This window comes from Stegostoma tigrinum, chromosome 5 (genome assembly GCF_030684315.1).
Source record: "Stegostoma tigrinum isolate sSteTig4 chromosome 5, sSteTig4.hap1, whole genome shotgun sequence".
In the NCBI taxonomy this organism is placed as follows: Eukaryota; Metazoa; Chordata; class Chondrichthyes; order Orectolobiformes; family Stegostomatidae; genus Stegostoma; species Stegostoma tigrinum.
Window position 1 is genome coordinate 91371282 of NC_081358.1, and position 18921 is coordinate 91390202.

The window sequence follows — 18921 nt, forward strand, 5'->3', positions numbered from 1 at the left end:
TAAGAAATTTATTCAATAAACTACTGCACTAAGTGAGTACCAATGGAGAAATATTTAGTTAAAGTTTTTTGGCTTGCATTCATCAGGACCATTCACCTGAATAACAATTTAAAGGGAAATCCAACATTTACACTGCATGAGACAGTACTAGTTGTTTCTCATTGGTAGAGGTGTTGCAATGGAGAATGTACCAATTAATGTTGTTTGATAGTTAACTATCAGGCTTTGTTTAAAGTTTAAACCAGGTGTGTTAACTCTGATTGGTCAGGACACTGCCGAAAGCAAATGGTTAGCAACTATTTCGCTGAGTTCAAACAGATGCAGTGCATGCACATGTTCTTTCTATTTGCAAAGAATAGGACTCTATGCATTAACATATGTAGTTCTCAACAAATGCAAGTGTGATACAATGCAAACCAACTGACAATTCTAAACTGGTTGCCAATGTAATTCTTCAAACACATGGGATTATCCAATAAATGTTGTCCATTTACAGAACCACACTTAACTTTGGACATTGTAATACAAGTTTTGCAAGCTGGTGGGACACATTCAATTCCTTGCTTGAAGTGATCAGACAAATGGTGTGATGCCAGGTATGTTGGTCCTGCATTCCAAAGCCCAGTGGATCTAATCAAACAATATATCCCCATAGCTTTCTGAAATAAGTAAGCAATGACTAAACAGCTTATTTTGGTAAAACCTACCATAGTGTCCAACATCAAGTACGACTGCAATGGGTCATTTTCTGGATACTTGAGAGTGTGAAGAATTAAGCTGATAACCAATTTACAATAATCAAACAGGTTCAGAGTGTGGTGCACCTATATTTACTTGAACTAAAATATATTAATAAACAGGGACCTGTACTGTGCAGACAGAAAGAACAAGAATGCACACTTAATCTGAACAAAGTAAGTGCAATCATTTACTTGTTCACTTCTCAGGGCAACATGCAACTAGCCAGAGTCAACCCACCCAGTTGAGAATTTTTTAAAAAACTTGACAGTTAACTGTCAATCATAATTAACTGATGCATCCTTGACAACACCTCTACATGGCAGATTCCACTTGGAATCTCCTCTCATGCAGTGTAAATGTTGGTTTTCCCTTGAAATGGTATTCTTATGTATGCTCTTGGATTTGTGCATGATGATAAACTTCAACAAGATGTCTTTTTATCAGCAATGCTCAAGTTTTGTTCTAAAAATGAGTGAATATAGTACTGTTGAAAACAGAGACATATTGAAGATTTTCATGTTGCATAGATCAGAACAAATAAAAAAGTGTTATATTTTCAATGATCATAACAATTTATATTCGGAGAAAAGGCTGCAGATTGATTACAGTTGATTCTGATTGGTCCACCCACTGCCATGAAGAAAGTAATAGGGAATACAGCCTTCCCAACCTTCTAAGTAATTCAAAGAACATGAAAGACTAGAAGAGACATATTTTGATTGTGGAGAACTGGTCCCTACACATGCATGTCCATGAATGTACATCTCAGCTAGAGTCAACTTGCCAACTAATCAGCCCCATTTTCACCGAAGTTAGGGCTTGAAGACTTGCTAATTCTATAACTGACTTTAACAAACAGTTCTGCAAGCAATACTCACAATTACAATAATTAAGGGTACTTTACAGGAAATTATTCCAAAACTGATAAATCAGTAATATAAAACACACTGACACTTACCAAGCTATCGGTGTTTATGATCTGTCGTAAAAAATCCAACAATGATGAAGCCAGCTCAGCCATTTCTTTGTTGAAGTTATGGACCACACGCTTCAGCAGACAATGGATAGCATTATTATTTTGTCTCAGAGCACTATTGAGGGGAAAAAAGACCAACTAACTTTTATGTACAAAGTCAAATATAATTATCATTTATCATTTCACATTCCAAATTGATTAATAGGCGCAAATCTTCAGGTACTACTTGAAGCGCAATTTTTTGTTGCACTTAGCAGTGAGAGATCTGCTTTCTTTATAGTAGATGTGAGATCTGATTGTTAATGTTTTTGTATTCTACCTTCTCTGGGACAGACAGGTAAGAATTGCACGGACTATTGTTTATTTCGATACTCAGAGAGCATTTTTAATATTCTTTTCAGAGATGTGTGCACCACTGCAACACCAGCAATCATTGCAAATCCCTAATGCCCTCGAGCTGAATGATACACTATGCCATTTCAGGGAGTTAAAATTAATACATTACTGAGAGTCTTGAGTCACATTTAGGCCAAACCAATTTTCATTCCTCAGACTTCTTTCTAAACAAATAATTAATGCTAGTTTGTTCAGATTTTTTAAAATCAATTTAAATTTCACCAGCTATAGTGAAACCAAAGTATTAGTCTGTGCACCTGGATAACTAATCGAGTGACATTACCAATTGACCATCATAACCCATATTATAAAGAATCACTTAAAAGACATAGATAAACAAGGTATTTTGACCATAAATTAAAGTCACAGTTGAAGAGTTAAAAGAAAGGATATTTGTTGAAGGAAACTTTTCAGAATCAAATGGTGTTGGAGCCATTACTACATGGCATATGCATAAATAACATTGACTGAAGAGCTTAGGGAAGAATACCAAAATTTGCGTAAGGTATCAAATGTTCAGATGTGGGCACAGGAATAACTAACAAAGAATAAGATGAGACTACAAAGAACTTAAAAAGACAAATCAGGATTACAGATAGCTGGAAATTTCAATGCAAAAATACACTGTAAGTAGTGAAATTTTAACAAAAATAGAGAAGCAGAGGGCCCAATTCTGGGTATAAAGATTCATGAGTCACCACAACTTACAGCATGCAAGAAAGGCCACACTAAAAAGATAAACTCTATTATGCACCAAATGACATAGAATATAAAACCAAGGAGATAATATTTAATTTCTACAAGACATCAGTATGGCTAAACTTGAAGTCTCAAATTTAGTTTCAAAAACATTGGCATAAAGCTACAGAAAGGAATTAATTTTATATTCTTTGAAATTTCCTAAGGAGCTTCAAGGGCAATAAACTAATTTAAAATATGATTTTATTGGAAAATGAGGAAATCAATTTTCACACAGCAACATTTTGCAAACAGGATTAGCCTGGTGAATCTCTTTACTACTTTGGCAAGCATACCCTTCCTTGGGTAATCGGACCAAAACTGCACACAGTACTCCAGGTACAGTCTCTGAGATGTTCAGGACAATTGAAGTAAGACATCTAGATTCCTGGACACAAATTCTCTTACAAAAAAGGCCAACATACTATTTACTTTCCCAATAGCCTGCTGCACTTAAATGTCAGATTTCAGTGACTTCAGAAAATTAAAACGCACCACAACATCCACTGGCTCCCCCATATCTAGTCTGCTCATAACATCTTTAAAATCTCCAACTGGATTATAAAATCAGCAAACAAACCTGTTGGTCACAATTTCAATATAAGCTGATTTATGTGTATATTCTGCTGTACCATTTCCATTCCTTCAAAGAATTATACTAAAAAAATTACTGGAAACACTGGTCAGTTTATAAAGTGAAAAATGGAGTCAGCAGTTCAGATCATCAGAACTTGGAAAAGTTAGAAATGAATGAGCTTTTAAAGAGGTAGAATAGGAGGTGATTAACCTAAAATAAACAAGAAGGTCCATGTAAGGGTGGAAGGCAGGAGATATTATATGACAAAAGAATTGCTGAAATTAGCCAAATGGAGGCAATTTGCTTGGGCCGATTAGCAAGTAACATCCGCACCATTCAAGTGCAGGCAATGATCATTTCCAACAAGACAGAATCTAACCGTCAACCCTGACGTTCAATGCCATTACCCCACTACCAACATTCTGGGTGTTACCACTGATCACAAAATGAACTGGGCTGGCCATTCAAATACTGTAGCTAAAACAACAGGTTAGAGGTGAGGAATTCTACAGCAAGTACCTCACTTTGTGTGTCCCCAGTGCCCGTCCACAAGGCACAAATCATGAATAAAATGGAATACTCTCCACTAGCCTGGATGAGTGTAACTCTAACATACAACAATTTGTCAGTATCCAGTACAAAACAGCGTAAGCGGCAGCATCCTGTCCCCACCTTCAGCATTTACTTCCTTTATGACTGATAGTCACTGGCAGCAGCGTACACCAGCTACAGGATGCACTGCAATAGCGCACCAAGGTCCTCAGACAGCACCTTTCAAATTCACCAACTTCTACCAGCTAGAAGAACAAGCGTGGCAGATGCACTTGCACACCAACATCTGTAAATTGCTCTCCAAGCCACACATCAAATTGGAACTAAACTGCCGTTCCTTCAAAACCACAAGGTCAATTTCCTGTAAGTCCCTCCCTAATAGCACAGTGGGTTTCCATGCACCTAGGGCTGGAACGGTTCAAGACAACAGTTTTCCACCATCTTCTCCAGGACAGTAAGGGATAGGCAATAAGCACTGGCCTAACCAGTAGCATCCATAATGAATGAATAAATATTAAGTAAAATAAACATAAGGTTGGTCCATACAAGATATGAATGGAAGAAAAATCAACTGAAATCATCAGAAGGCACTGTTCAAGAAAACAAGGCTTACACTGAAACCTGAAAAGAAAAAGAAATAAAATTAAGGGTTTATTGAGAGAATTGATGGTGGTCTGAACTTGTTAAACTCAATTTTGAGAGCAGAAGGCTATAAAGTGCTGTAAAGAAGTATGAGGAGCTTTTTCTTGAACTTGTGTTGAGGTTCACTAGAACACTGCGATAGGCAGAAGTCAAACATGTCAGCAGTACAAGCTACCAGAAGCTCAGGTTACGCTTGTGAATTCGGTAGAGCTGTTCTGTAAAGTGGCCAAACACACTAGAAGGGGCTCAAAAGATTGATCCAGATGAGACAGAATGATTACTTAAAAAAAGGCTAAAAAAAAAAATCACAGTCCATGCTGACTAGCAATCCAGCAGAAGTAGCTGCAGTGGACTTTAACAGTTGAAGGATCTGATCACAGAAATGTCCTCTCAAGAATAAGTAGCTAGACAACAACTCTTACTGCTTTTGACTTTTTTTTCAAATCTAAGATTTTGAAGTTAAGTGAAATTTAGTAAATTGCCTTCAGCACTCACAAAATCTTATTATTCAAATGTATTCAGCCAGTCTTTAATGTAAACATCCATACTAAGAACCAAAATCTACAAGGGGTATGCAGAACAGGAGTGGATTACTGGATGGGTTCTCAGCCTGCCAATTGGAGACTATGGGGTCAAGCCCTATTTCTGAGATTTAACTATGTAATCCAGGTTGTATAATACAATGATTGAAGAAGAATTCAAAATCAGCATGGGAATCTAGGACTTCATTCATATTCAAAAGAGTTGTAGTAGTAAATTAACTGACTGCAATGGTTGTAAGAACAAATCACAGAAAATGTCTTTGTTCGTACCACATGAAACTAAGAATGCTAAAAGTTTTAATGATACATAACCTGACAATCACCTTCTGCAGAAGTTACACTTCATGGGGAAAGATTTTGGATGGACTTTGTGCAGTGTGTCTACAAGGTCATATAATGCCCAGCATTCCCAGACACTACATTTCAATGTGTGAAGTTAAATTAGATAACTTAAAAGTAAAATAGCTCTCTGCGCCCAGCCATTATCAAAGGTACCTCCTTCATGTCTCTTTGTTTGGTACATTCTCATGTTGTCATGTTCTTAAAAGAGAAAACCAATTTTCTTGGAAGCGGATTTATTATGGATGTGAAGTGGAAGTTCAATGAAGTTGGAAAAGATGACAATGCAAATACTGTTGATAGATTAAAATTTGAGGAGGCATCTACTGAAGTAAAAGGGTTCAGTTATTAGTTAGACTTTCAAAAGTACGCAGATAGTTATAGCAAAGAATCACTTTGGATCACAATCTAGTTGGACATTTGTGTGGCTCCTTCATATGAAAACCTGACAGATTTCAGCACTGTCCAAAAACAGTTTGTGAGGCATCAAGTATAAATCACTAGCTGAAACTCAAATAAAATAATTAATTATTCAGCATGTAATTCATATGGGTAATCTGAAGTGTTTCAATGGCATAGGCACTGGTTAATAGGTTAATGTCCACACTCTTCATTTTGTTCCACAAGTTTAGCAGATTATCACTGCTGAATAACTGCAAGACCACGATCCTTTCAAGCTGAACAAAATTACTCATTTTGGTGATAGCTATCTCAAATCAAATTCCCAGCATACTGTACTTCTATTTAGCAATCTACAAAGGTTTAAATTAAAAAGCTTTAAAAATGTCTCAATACCATTACCTCTTTAAATAGAAAAAGCCATATTCATGTTCTGTTAAAAACATCATGGTCCTGAGACATGTAAGTACTGTGGTATAAGTGGTCTCACTGTTAGCTAGTGCTTGCAGGAAACTGTCACATATTTGTGATAGAAGTTCTCCATTTGGCAGGGAATTGGATAGCTGTTCCAGGTCAGAACCAGGTCCCTCAGTTGAGTTTGTCAACATCAGTGAAATGTCCTGCAGGTGTGGGGGGAAAGGAACCAATATCAAAATACCATTTACCGATCTTTGTTTGAGTTTGCATTACAGAACATAATTTATAATGTCTCACTAGAATGAGAAGCACCTATTAAGCATCTGCTTTGAAGGGTGAACAATTCAAGTAATAATCAAACTTATAATCTTAAAAGCTGTGACAAAACAATCTTCTTTTAGTTTCTAAAAGTAGAACGAACTACAAACATTTTTTGTCGCACAGAAATCAGCAATTAGGGGAATCGGAGCTGGCCAATAATCAAATAGATTGATCATCTAAGAGGGTTTTCTCCAACCAGAACATCTTGTTGGTGGTTTAGCATAACTAAGAAACAATGAGCAATTATGTGTTTTATGAAACACAGTCTTGGAGGGAAATTCAGACTGTTTTCTATTTCTTCTCTTTCCACCAAGATTAATTCCAATGCAGATCGACAAATTTGACAACAGGACCCAGTTAAAAACATTTAAAAGGCATCTGGATGGGTATATGAACAGGAAAGGTTTAAAGGGATAGGAGCCAAATGCTGGCAAATGGGACTAGGTTAATGTAGGACATCTGGTTGGAATGGATGAGTTGGACCGAAGTTGTCTGTTTCCATGCTGTACATCTCTACAACTCTATAATATGAATTATGAACAGGAGAAGGCCAGTTGCTTAAAGAGTTGTTGCTTAAAAGCCCGCCTGATAATAGTGATCATTTCAAATAAACCCAACGAAGAGGGGTCTCTCTGGATAGGCATTAGTAAATAAACATGCAGCAGTTTATGCTTTTTCATTAATGCAAATGCATTCTCAACACAATTTTTACAACAGTCTTTGCTCACAATAGAAATCTTGCAAAATATTACACATACTGTATTCAAAGAGATGACAATTTCAAGCCAGTAGGTCAGCAGTGGAATGGATTCAACTTGCCGGGTAGAGCTGAACATCACTGAAGGATTTTTTTTCTTTAATAAAGATGAGTGATTATTCTACTGGTAGTGTTTTTTTCCAACGTTAAGTACAAGGACTCACAAGGGAGTTGCAATGTAAGCTTTCCTCTACACTAACCCAAAACCAAGCCACATACGCATACTCTTAATATGTCAGTGCAGTATTTTCTATTCTCTATACAAGGAATTTTGTGGTCTTGGAACAATTGCCAGTTGGTGACTAATTACTAGTTTCATGACTCGGGCTCGCAGCCATTACAAACTGATTGAAACTGGCAGAAATAATTTCAACCCAATGACTCTTAAGGCAAGTTGATAGGCCACACATTGATACAATCAGTCTGGATTAGTCTAGACTGAAGTTGCGTCAGGTACAAATGAAACAGCAGTGTTTAACTATCCTCAACATTAGAATTTTCAAGAAGTACAAAAGCAGCAGCATACAAATCCAATCTCCCAGTAACTTAACTTTCGTATTATGTTCACCAATACTGAAAACGATCCAGTGATTTTGCTGCAGGTTCTTAAAACCACGTCAGTTATTTTAGATAGACTGAAGTAAGCCTGAGCAACTGAGAACAGATACGCAACTGATTTCACATACAAACATTTTCCATTTACAGCACAAGTCGTCCTATTCTGTAAACAACTCATTGGAAAGTTTAACCAGTTAAGCCCTTAATTTTCTTTCTTAAAGCTTGGGAAAAGATAATTTCCTGTTGGCACAGGGAGCTCTGCTGACTCGTACAGTCAAATGCAAATTACTGCATAAAGTTAAAAATAAACATTTTTACGAAAACAACTTACTGCCTCTTCTTGTTACAATTCAAGATTTTTTACTATGTTTGTTGTGAGGATTAATTTGTAATTATTTTCCTTACATTAATATCAATACTGACCTGTAAACATAAAACAGCATTTGAAGTTCTCATCTAATAATCAATTCTTGATTTTCAGGTCTTCTGTTTTGTCAAAATATACAAGTCGTAGAATTATACAACATGGAAACAAATCTTTCAGTCCAACTTGTCCATGCCGACCAGATATCCTAAATTAATTTAGCCCCATTTGCCAGCATTTGACCCATATCCCTCTAAACCTTTCCTGTTCACATACGCATCCAGATGCCTTTCAAATGTTGTAATCGTACTAGCCACCACCATTTCCTCTGGTAACTCATTCCTTACATGCACCATCCTCTGTGTGAAAAGGTTGCCCCTTAGGTCCCTTTTATATATTTCCCCTCTCGCCTAAAATCTATATCCTCTAGTTTTGGACTTCCCTACTCTGGGAAAAAGACCTTGGCTATTCACCCTATCCATGCCCCTCATGATTTTATAAACCACTATAAGATCACCACTCAGCCTCCTTGGCTCCAGGGAAAATAGCCGCAGCCTATTCAGCCTCTCCTTATAGCTCAAACCCTTGACCCCGGCAACATCCTTGTAAATCTTCTCTGCACCCTTTTAATTTTAGCATCTTTCCTATAGCAGGAAGACCAGATTTGAACATAGTATTCCAAAAGCGGCCTAACTAATATCCTACTCACAGAAATGCAGTTTCAAACCAATGTGTAAGTAAAAGAACCTGTTTATTTCATCTGAGATAACAAGGTGTAGAGCTGGATGAAGACAGCAGGCCAAGCAGCATCAGAGGAGCAGGAAAGCTGACGTTTCAGGTCCGGACCCAAAACATCAGCTTCCCTGCTCCTCTGATGCTGCTTGGCCTGCTGTATGCATCCAGCTCTATACCTTGTTATCTCTGATTCTCCAGCATCGGCAGTTCCCACTATCTCTGCTTATTTCATCAGACTGAGTTTGCTTCTATTAAAAAAACTGCTCTTAAGAATTGACCAGTATTGTTTCTTTCAAATACAACTTTAAAAATATAGATTAAACTTGAAGAGTAACATGTTTAATTGACAGAAGTTCTCAGTATTTCGACATCACTTTTTAAACTCGCTTCTCTTTACTATTAGGGAATTCAACGAGAAACACAAAACACAAAAATGTCTTTTGCAAGGCTTGGTATTTGGTTCTGTCAGCAGTTGCGAACTACTGTCTTGTCACTGTCATATGCTCAGCAACATGAAGTAAAGGTCTGTATTAGTTTCCAGGAAACGCAATTATTTTGCTAAGATCGTGAAAAGAATTTGTGTCTGTAAATGCCTCAGATTAAAGAACAAGATGAGACAAAGGCTAGTGTTTAAATGAATAAAAATTACCTGGTCACAGAGGGACTGCACAAAAGAAGCAACATATTCAGCACAATGCTGGTGATGTACATTGTCGACCGCTGTCTGCAGCAATTCCAACATCACTTGGAAGACCTCCACAAATCTCTCATCACCTTTGCTGGTTCCACTTAAAAGATGTAAAAGGGCAGCCTTGCAAGCTCCATGTGAAGCCAAAGAGTCCAGGAGAGCAAGCAGGCGTGCAGTCTGGGCAGTGGAGACCCTCTCTTTCCCTTCCAAAGGACTATGAAAGAGAGATTATTTGATTGAAGCAACTAAGAATCTCCTACTCGAATGAAAAAAAAGGCTTCCTGCTCAAACAAATGAAACTACTAAAAACAAAAAGTGTTTTACATGTTCTATTTTTTCAACTTAAACTTGCCTAATATAAATAAGAGTTCTAAAATACACTTTAAAAAATAAATCCTGAGCTACTCACAGAAAACAAAAGTAGTGCTGATATCACAATCAAGTAAAGCAGACTAGAGCATAAAAACGGATTACCTGCTCAAGTCTTCTACAATCAGGTCCAATACAGTCCTCAAGATAAGGAGAGCTGTGGGAGAAGCTAGATCGCATAGCTGTATGCACACACGCCTAAGTATCTGCTGCAGAGTTTGACAGGTGGATCCAAAGCTGGAACGTACTATTTCTTGCAGAAACTTTGCTTGTATTTGAAGGTGAATGCTCCACAGTTTTCGGGTATTCAGTGCAATAGCTATACCTTCTGATGAAATTGGCTAACAAACAAGATATGTTTGTGGTTACACATATATAAAAATATTGGTCAATGAGCCAATTAACTGCCATTCTAAATTGTAAAGATTTTCTGGGAGAATCAACTTGCTTTTATTTAGTAGCTATGAACATTTAATGTAGACTTATGGATACACAAGGCCAGCTGGCTGAATTAGAGATCTGCAGGAAAGCACTGAATTATATGCAACTTTAGGAAAAGCAGAGAAGGAAACTGGAAAACTATTTAAACACTCAAGGTAAAGCCTTATGATACATATTTGTATGCTTCTATATACTGAAAACACCACCTGCAATTATTTTTGAAATATTGAACTTCATGAGATTGATGTTTGGCTCGTCCTTCAATTGGGACTGCAATGATTCAACATTAAGGCTCGGGCACAGCTACGTTTCTGAACCTCAGTTCTCAGCGGGTCCTGTTGTTCACTAGCAGTAATCAAACATACTGTGAACCCAAAATTGAAAAATAGGGTTCTATACCAAGGAGCATCAGTAAAATCAGCATCTAATATGAAAGCCAGCCATTAAGGTCATCTTTAAAAATGTAATTTAGAGATAATGTGTATTCAACAAAAGGCTTTTATCATACATGGACTCAATCTGAAATTGCCCTTTGATTTAAATCACAAATAAATCTAAGGACTCTGAAGAATAAAAAATGCAAATTATATTCTTTCTCCTGTACTTGCAGAGCAGCGAGAATCAAAGACTTCTTTTTAAAAACTATCTTCCTTGGTCATTTCAAAATCTCGTCCCTCCACACCCACCATATCAAAGGAATTGAGACCTTGTCAGACACAATTGCAGGTGACACTCCAATGCAGTGTCTAAAATAGTAATTTTATCACACAAGCCTCAATCTGAAGCATTCTGTGTGACACAACTTTAGGGAATTCACATACAGACATGATCCTGTCTGCAGTTAGCTGCAACAAGCATTAACTTTTAGAAAACACCTTTTGGCTCTACTGCTTGTTAACTATGAATGCAATTCTCCTCCACAGAAGTGTACACGTCAACTGAATTAAGCCTACTAGCAGCCCATCTGAGAACTGCAAACCAACTCTAAACATCGAATCAGGGACTTGCCCAGTCTATCTGGGGTAAGTATCACCAAATAAATTTACTGCCTAAAACATTTTGCTGATCTTTGCATTTTTTATCCATACTGAACATGTAAAAATGCCTTATCGTTTCCACTCTGAGTGATTTCATTACTTGATATTAACACAATAGACTGTGGTAGGAACGAAAGTATCAGTCCACTATCTGGTCCATAAATTAATATTTAAAGCCAAATATTAATTTGCTGGCTACAAATCTAATTATAAGTCTCATTTTCCTACAGTGGGACAGAGAATAAATCATGAGGTAATAAGAATCATTGACTCTCTAGTGTGGAAGCAAGTCATTCTGGCTCATCATCCAGACCTACCTTATCCTTCTAACCCTGCATTTCCAATGGCTAATGCACCTAACCTACACAACCCTGGACTATGGGCAGAAACCGAAGCACCCAGAGGAATCCACGGAGACTCAAGACAATGTGCAAATTCCACACAGATAATTGCCTGTAGGTGGGATTGAACCTGGGTCCTTGGTACTGTGAGGCAACAATGCTAACCACTGAACCATCATGCTGTAGACTGTATAACATCTGTATATTACTCATGGGTGACTTTAATCTTCAAGGAACAATTTATAAAGGCTATTCTGAATTGTTTCCTAGAACAATACATTGTGAATCCAAGCAACAATATCGCTACTTTGGATCATGTGATGTGTCTTGAGACATGTTTAATAGGTGATGTCAAAGTAAACAATCCTCTCGAAAACAGAGACCATAACGAGGTAGAATTTAACATTTACTGTGACAGGGTGGTACTTGGGTCAGAAACAATTGTAATAAACTTAAATAAGGTGATTACAAATGAATGAGGGCTAAGGTCATTGGAGCAGACTGGGAAAGGAGTTTAGCAGCAAAAGTGTTTTGAGTATCAGTGGCTAAAGGTTCACTGTACACAGCAAGGACATATTCCAATGGGGAAGAAAGATTCTAGGAAGTGGGTAAGTGAACCATGGTTAACAGCTAAGCAAACCATGGTTAACCAGGGAAATCAATGGAAGCATCAGGCTGAAAGAAAAACAGTGTGGCAAAGATTAGGGGTAAGCCAGAGGATCACGAAAGTTTTCAAAACCAACAAAAGATGACCAAAAAACAGGAGCTAATATACTTTGTTGATAAACTTGCAAATAATATCAAGATAGACAGCAAGACCTTCTTTGAATATATAAATATGAAGAGAGAAGCTGAAGTGAACATCGGGTCCTTACAGAATGAGGCCAAGGAAATAAAAATGGAGAACCAGGAAATGGCAGAGGAGTTGAATAAATACTTTGCATCAGGTGTCACAGTAGAAGATACTAATAGCATCCCGAAATTACTACATATTCAAGTGGAGAAAGGACAGTAAATAAATCCAATAACTACTGCTCAGGAAACTAAGATGACGAAAAACCAATTGTGTTCTTGGACCAGATGGAGATACCCTGGGATGTTAAAGAGATAGTGGAAGCACTAGTAGTAATCTTCCAGGAATCCTCAGATTCTGAGAAGTCCCAAAGACCTGGAAAATTGCCAATGCAATACTTTATTAAAAAGAAAGAAGACAACTAACAGGTAACTATCAGACAGTTAGCTTAACAGCTGTCATTGGGAAAATGTTAGACTCTTTTATAAATAATACAATATTACATACAATATTGCATTTAAAAATACACAATATGATCACATAGAAAAAGCATAGCTTCATGGAGGGGAATTCATGCCTAACAAATTTACTAGAATTCTTCAAGGAGGTAACAAGCAGGATAAATAATGGGGAACCAGGGGATGTAATATATTTGGGTCAATTGCATATGAATTCACCCAACGAGGGCCACAAAGATTGATTGGTGACAGAGCCAACAATGGAATGTCTCATCTTATTTGAAAATGGAATACTTTAGTTATTAGCTTTAAGACTTTACTGATCAACATTTCATTCAGATGTTGATTCCACTTGAGATGAGGCTACATGATATTTAAGTGAACCAGATTTTTGAGTGAAACAATATTTTCCATACAGATAGATCACTTCTCATGTAAAATCACTGCACACAGATATAATGATCTGTGTATTACTGACAGACATTCAACGTTCACTATTTATTTGAAAGCAAATTAGAGAAATGAATCTCACCTGTGTGGTTTGCATGGGTAGTGGAAAAGGCAAGAGTTCTGAAAGCAGCAACATTCCAGAGAAAAATCCTTCTGGTGTTTTCAAGACAAAGGAAAGGACTTCCTTTAACATTAATGACCACGTGTTGTTTGCCAAAGATTCCTCAGAATAAGCAACCTGCTCATTTACTCCTTGAGTAAAAGTAAGTAGAATATCAACAATGTCATTCTGAATCTTTTGCTCTTCATCGTCTAGTCGCCCAGACAAAGGTATAGAGCAAAGGACCATGTGGAGTGTAACCAGTACTGTGGGAACTCGTACATCCTTAAATTCAAAAGACCCTCCTCTCAGAAGTTCTGTCAACATAGCCTTCAAAAGGGAAAGAGTGCATCTCGTAATGGAAAGGATTATAATCCTCTGCAATGTAGTTCCCATATTTGCATGCAGTCTCCAGGGAAGTATTAAGACACTGTTTAGTTTTTGGAGAATTCGAATAAGTATGTCCATGCCTTCTGCAGAAAACAACTGAATAATTGCAAGATTCCACTTAAGATCTTTCTGTTGACCTAGTAAAGGAAATAAAAGAATATTTGCAAAAAAATTAATAAAAAAAACAAGATAATAAAATGTGAGGCTGGATGAACACAGCAGGCCCAGCAGCATCTCAGGAGCACAAAAGCTGACATTTCGGGCCTAGACCCTTCATCAAAGCTCTCTGATGAAGAGTCTAGGCCCGAAACGTCAGCGTTTGTGCTCCTGAGATGCTGCTGGGCCTGCTGTGTTCATCCAGCCTCACATTTTATTATCTTGGATTCTCCAGCATCTGCAGTTCCCATTATCAAAAATAAAACGAACACCATTTTTAAAATAAAATACATGCTGCCAGTCTGTAACCTCTAAACAGCTTAATTAAAATCTATTTTTAGGAATTACAAGTTAAACGCCAATTTTTTTGAAAACAGACAGTTTACAAAGTGAATTACAGCAAAACCACACAAACACACACACACACACACACACACACACACACAGTTGCTGATGTAGACACAATCCCTCAAAAAAATTTTGTAGTTTACCAGCTCCAGATCAGAAAGCTTTGAAAATCATGTTTCTTTGAAATCAGTGGTGAAGTTTGATAAATGGTGAAATCAGTTCTTCATACTTGCATTCATACCGATAATCAAAAACAATAACTGTAAAATTGATATTTTATTGCCAGGGACAAAACAGAGGAACTTGTCTCCAGTTAGGAAACTAAAGGCTTGAATTTACTGTCAAACCAACAGTGAGGTTGATAGTGACAACTGCTTTTTATATGTGAATGTTGCAGCAACTTCTGGCAAGGGGCAGATGCACAATTAGATGCAAAAATCTATACATTTATGTCAGAGATACACTGCATCGCAGTCACTGCACTAGAAATAACATCTATCTGCATCACCATTGAAATCTATTGAACAACATTAAGGTTCTCTATTTAAAATGTAGATACCATTTCACCTCTACACGGAAAGTCTCATCTACTCCAGTTAAGTTCGCTTTTAACAAATTGATCATTGGTAAACAAAACACCAGCATTAACTATAAAATCGGTAGAGTCACACACTGGGCTTTAATTATTGTTGAAGACTTTTAAAAAGTAAAATACTCATTTTTTAAAACATTTTTCTTGGTGGCCTCTATTTCTTCCTCTAAATTCGATTCTTCTCCCTCTTTCGGTACCTGATTTGACATTGAATTCAGTCAATGAATTTTTGCTCCCTTCTGAGTTCTTGTGCTGCAATCTTTACAATTCTTCAATCTGACTGGTAAAGAAAATGCATAGTTGCACATCCTCTTCATATCACTTCCCTCACCTCAACTTTATCAGCTCTTTCTCTGAGCAACATTTCTTTCAAAAATGTGTAAAAACTTAACTGGGCAAGTTTTACTAACAGCAGATGCCACTAGATGCCCTGTGACAGCAAATTATGATGCAACTTCTTGGTTCTAAAGATAAGGCCACCACCTCTAAGACTTAACAATAAATGCCTATGTTCATTTTGATTTTAATTATCAAATTCGTTCAATTCAACACTTTTAAAGAGGACCTCAATCAAAAAGTCATCACCCATTAACCTCTAACATTGGGTACTGAAATAAATAAAGCAGCAAAATTACTAAAATGGCAGTACTATTCTATTAATGTAATCCTATTTATCGGTCATACCTTCAAGGGGGTGAGGTGGGCATGCAATATGGCAAAGGACACGCAGTGCAGTGGTTAGTCCGGCACCTTCCTGAGTCATTTGAATGGTCAAATTATCCAGATTCTAAAAAAAAACACCACATTCTCCTTGAAAAGATCAATGCTAAATATTCATAGTCTACACTGGCAAGTTACGAAAATAATCAATTGCAAATTTTATTTGAAGGTAAAAAATTTCTAAAATTACTGTTACATAAAATGTATCCATATTGTCAAAATTAATCATTGTGCATATCTGTGAACTAGTGAATCTTTAGTGAAACACTTTTTAAAGAAAATCTGGAATTCAAAAAGTTATCAAATCAAGACCACTACTACATTTACAAATAGTATTGAACTTAGGCCAAGCAAAAAGGTCAATATTTACTTTCTTTAACCAAGGAAATAGTTAAACCAAAAGATGTAGGGCCAGTGGGCCGTTAAGCCCGTCGAGTCTACTCCGCCATTCAGTGAGATCATGGCCCACCTGATAATCTTCACTGCCACTTTCCAGCCCATTTCCAATAACTCTCGATGCTTTTAAAAAGCTGTCTATTGAGGTCTCAAATGAAACTATCCAGCTTCCACAGTAGTTCACTGTCAAGAATACCAGATTCACCACCCTCTGAAGAAATTCAACATCATCTCTGTCTTAAATGTGCAACCTCTTATTGTTAGGTTACGTCCTCTGGTCCTAGACTCTCAAACAAGGGAAAACAACCTTTCTAAATTTACCCTGTTAAGTTTTCTAAGAATCTTGTACGTTTCCATAAGTTCTTCTCTCATTCATCTATAATCCACTGAGTACAGGTTTAACCCATTCAAACTCTTCTCATAAGATAGTCTCTCCACGCCTGGTATCAGCCTAGTACACTTTTTCCGGACTGTCTCCAATGCCAGTATATCTTTCCTTAGAAAAATGGCCCAAAGTTCAGAATATTCCAGGTGTGGTCTAACTTGTGCCTTTGTACAATTTTAGCAAAATCTCCCTATTTTTATACTGCATTCCCTTTGAAATTCACTTCTCTTTCATCCAAAGAACCATTGCTAGCTGGGCCAACACTTGTCACCCTCAGAGCAGTTGAAACTGAGTGAATCTCGTTGCCACAGTCTAGTATGAATAGCAGATTTCCTTCCCTAAAATTTCCCTAAAAAGTATTTTCATGAAGGGTTTTTCTGACAATCAGCAACAGTTTCACGGTCATCATTAGACTCTTAATTTCAGACTTTTATTGAATTTAAACTCTACCATCAGCCATGGCGGGATTCAAACCCAGGTTCCCAAAACCACTACTTGGGCTACTGGATTAATAGTCCGGCAATTATATCACTAGGTTATCACCATGCCTTGAACTTGCACACAAGCTTTTTATAATTCATAAAAAATAAATTTAAATACTCTTTTCAGACATCAGGTGGCAGTATTTCAAGACAGGATCTATTTCCCTGGAATAACACAATGTGGAGCTGGAGGAGCATAGCAGGCCAGGCAGCATCAGAGGAACAGGAAAGTTGACCTTTCGGGTTGGGACTCTTATAGAAGGGTCCTAACCCGAAACATCAACTTTCCTGCTCCTCTGATGCTGTTTGGTCTGCTGTGCTCCTCTAGCTCTTCACTGTATTATCCCTGATGCCAGTATCAGCAGTTTCTTACTATCTTATCTCCTTGGACCTATTCATTTTGGTTGCTCTTTGTTCATTTGTCATCATATTGAGGAAAAGTGATATTGGAGCATTAAAGCTGTTTGAACTAAAGAAGTCACTGCTGTAATGTTAAACTAAACATAACACACACAAAATAATTTTTTAATATAGGAATAAAAATTGAAACACTACCTTCAGCTCATCATTTCCTCCACGTTATTCCATATTTTTACTTGAACTCGCTTTTGGTCTAAAAGAAAGTATAACAAGCTTTTACTTACCTTTAGTTTTCTGCCTTCTTGCTCATACACCTATTATACAAGTGTAATTGTCCTTTAAGAACTTTAACTGGCTGAAGGCTGGCTTTATTTTCAACCACTACAAAATCCACAATCTATTAATAAGAAAATTATAACCAGTGCAAAAGTGCAAGCACTTAGTGAATTCTCCTTCTATCAGACCAATTATTCATAACGTTACTTCAACCTGATCATGTATTATTCTTGAAAATTGTCCCTTCGACCAAGAGCAGGCAGACACTCAAGAAAAATTTCAGCTGACAACAGTCCTGAATATAAACCAATTGACCTTGGAAGAAAGGAAGGAATATGGACATGTCAGTGGGACATGAAAGATCCCTGCTAGACTTCTGAACTTGCAAATGCGTAGGAGGTACCACACAAGTTTGATCCCCGGTAAATAATGCCTGTACAAATTCGTTTCACTCAAAAAAAATGGCCACACACATCAATAATTTAAAGGAAACATCAGGCATAAATCTGCTAAGGTTAACCAACAGGTAAATTCAGCATCTGATGCATATGTTGCAGAGAAAAACTGGAGCACATAGTAAATACAGCCTTCAGGGGTATTTGAGAAATTAATGGAGGGAAAGAAAGTGCAGAAGACATGAGATTTATTTTCTAACTAGATCCAAGTGTCTAATTTTTTTAAAAAAACTAAATTTTCTTACATTTTAGAGCTAGCTTTTAATAACCAAGATACATCAATGGCCACAGTGTCACTTGAGCAGCACAGACTGCAGTTGTATATAGGAACCATATGGAATTCCCAATGCAGCTTACTCCATGAATTTTTAAAATTAAATTTTCTAATGGGGCATTCCTCACTGACTGAAACTCTATGAAAGTCTAATAAAGTCAAAGAATTCAGAGACATTCACCTCACATGTTTAATAGTTGTCCAAGAAAAGTTAGAAGATCAAAAACCTACTCTAATTCAGTGTAACTATTAAACTGGCTCCTGACTTACCAGTGAACATTACACTCTCCACCCATGCTATAACTACACTTCCCTTCAAAACCCAAACTCCTGACAAATACCCTTCAGTCAGATTC

General features: G+C 37.1%; 1 protein-coding gene across 3 annotated transcripts in view; it reads right to left on the minus strand.

The window, feature by feature from the left end:
• Positions 1-18921, minus strand: part of virma (vir like m6A methyltransferase associated) — a 97629-nt gene that overhangs the window by 30493 nt on the left and 48215 nt on the right. For all 3 annotated transcript variants that reach the window (XM_048529476.1, XM_048529477.1, XM_048529479.1), the window contains exons 12-17: positions 15902-16004; positions 13714-14258; positions 10217-10452; positions 9704-9956; positions 6305-6522; positions 1700-1832 (exon numbers count right to left, since the gene is read on the minus strand). In XM_048529476.1, the coding sequence (XP_048385433.1) occupies positions 1700-1832; positions 6305-6522; positions 9704-9956; positions 10217-10452; positions 13714-14258; positions 15902-16004 (1488 nt within the window). The remainder of the gene's footprint in view (positions 1-1699; positions 1833-6304; positions 6523-9703; positions 9957-10216; positions 10453-13713; positions 14259-15901; positions 16005-18921) is intronic.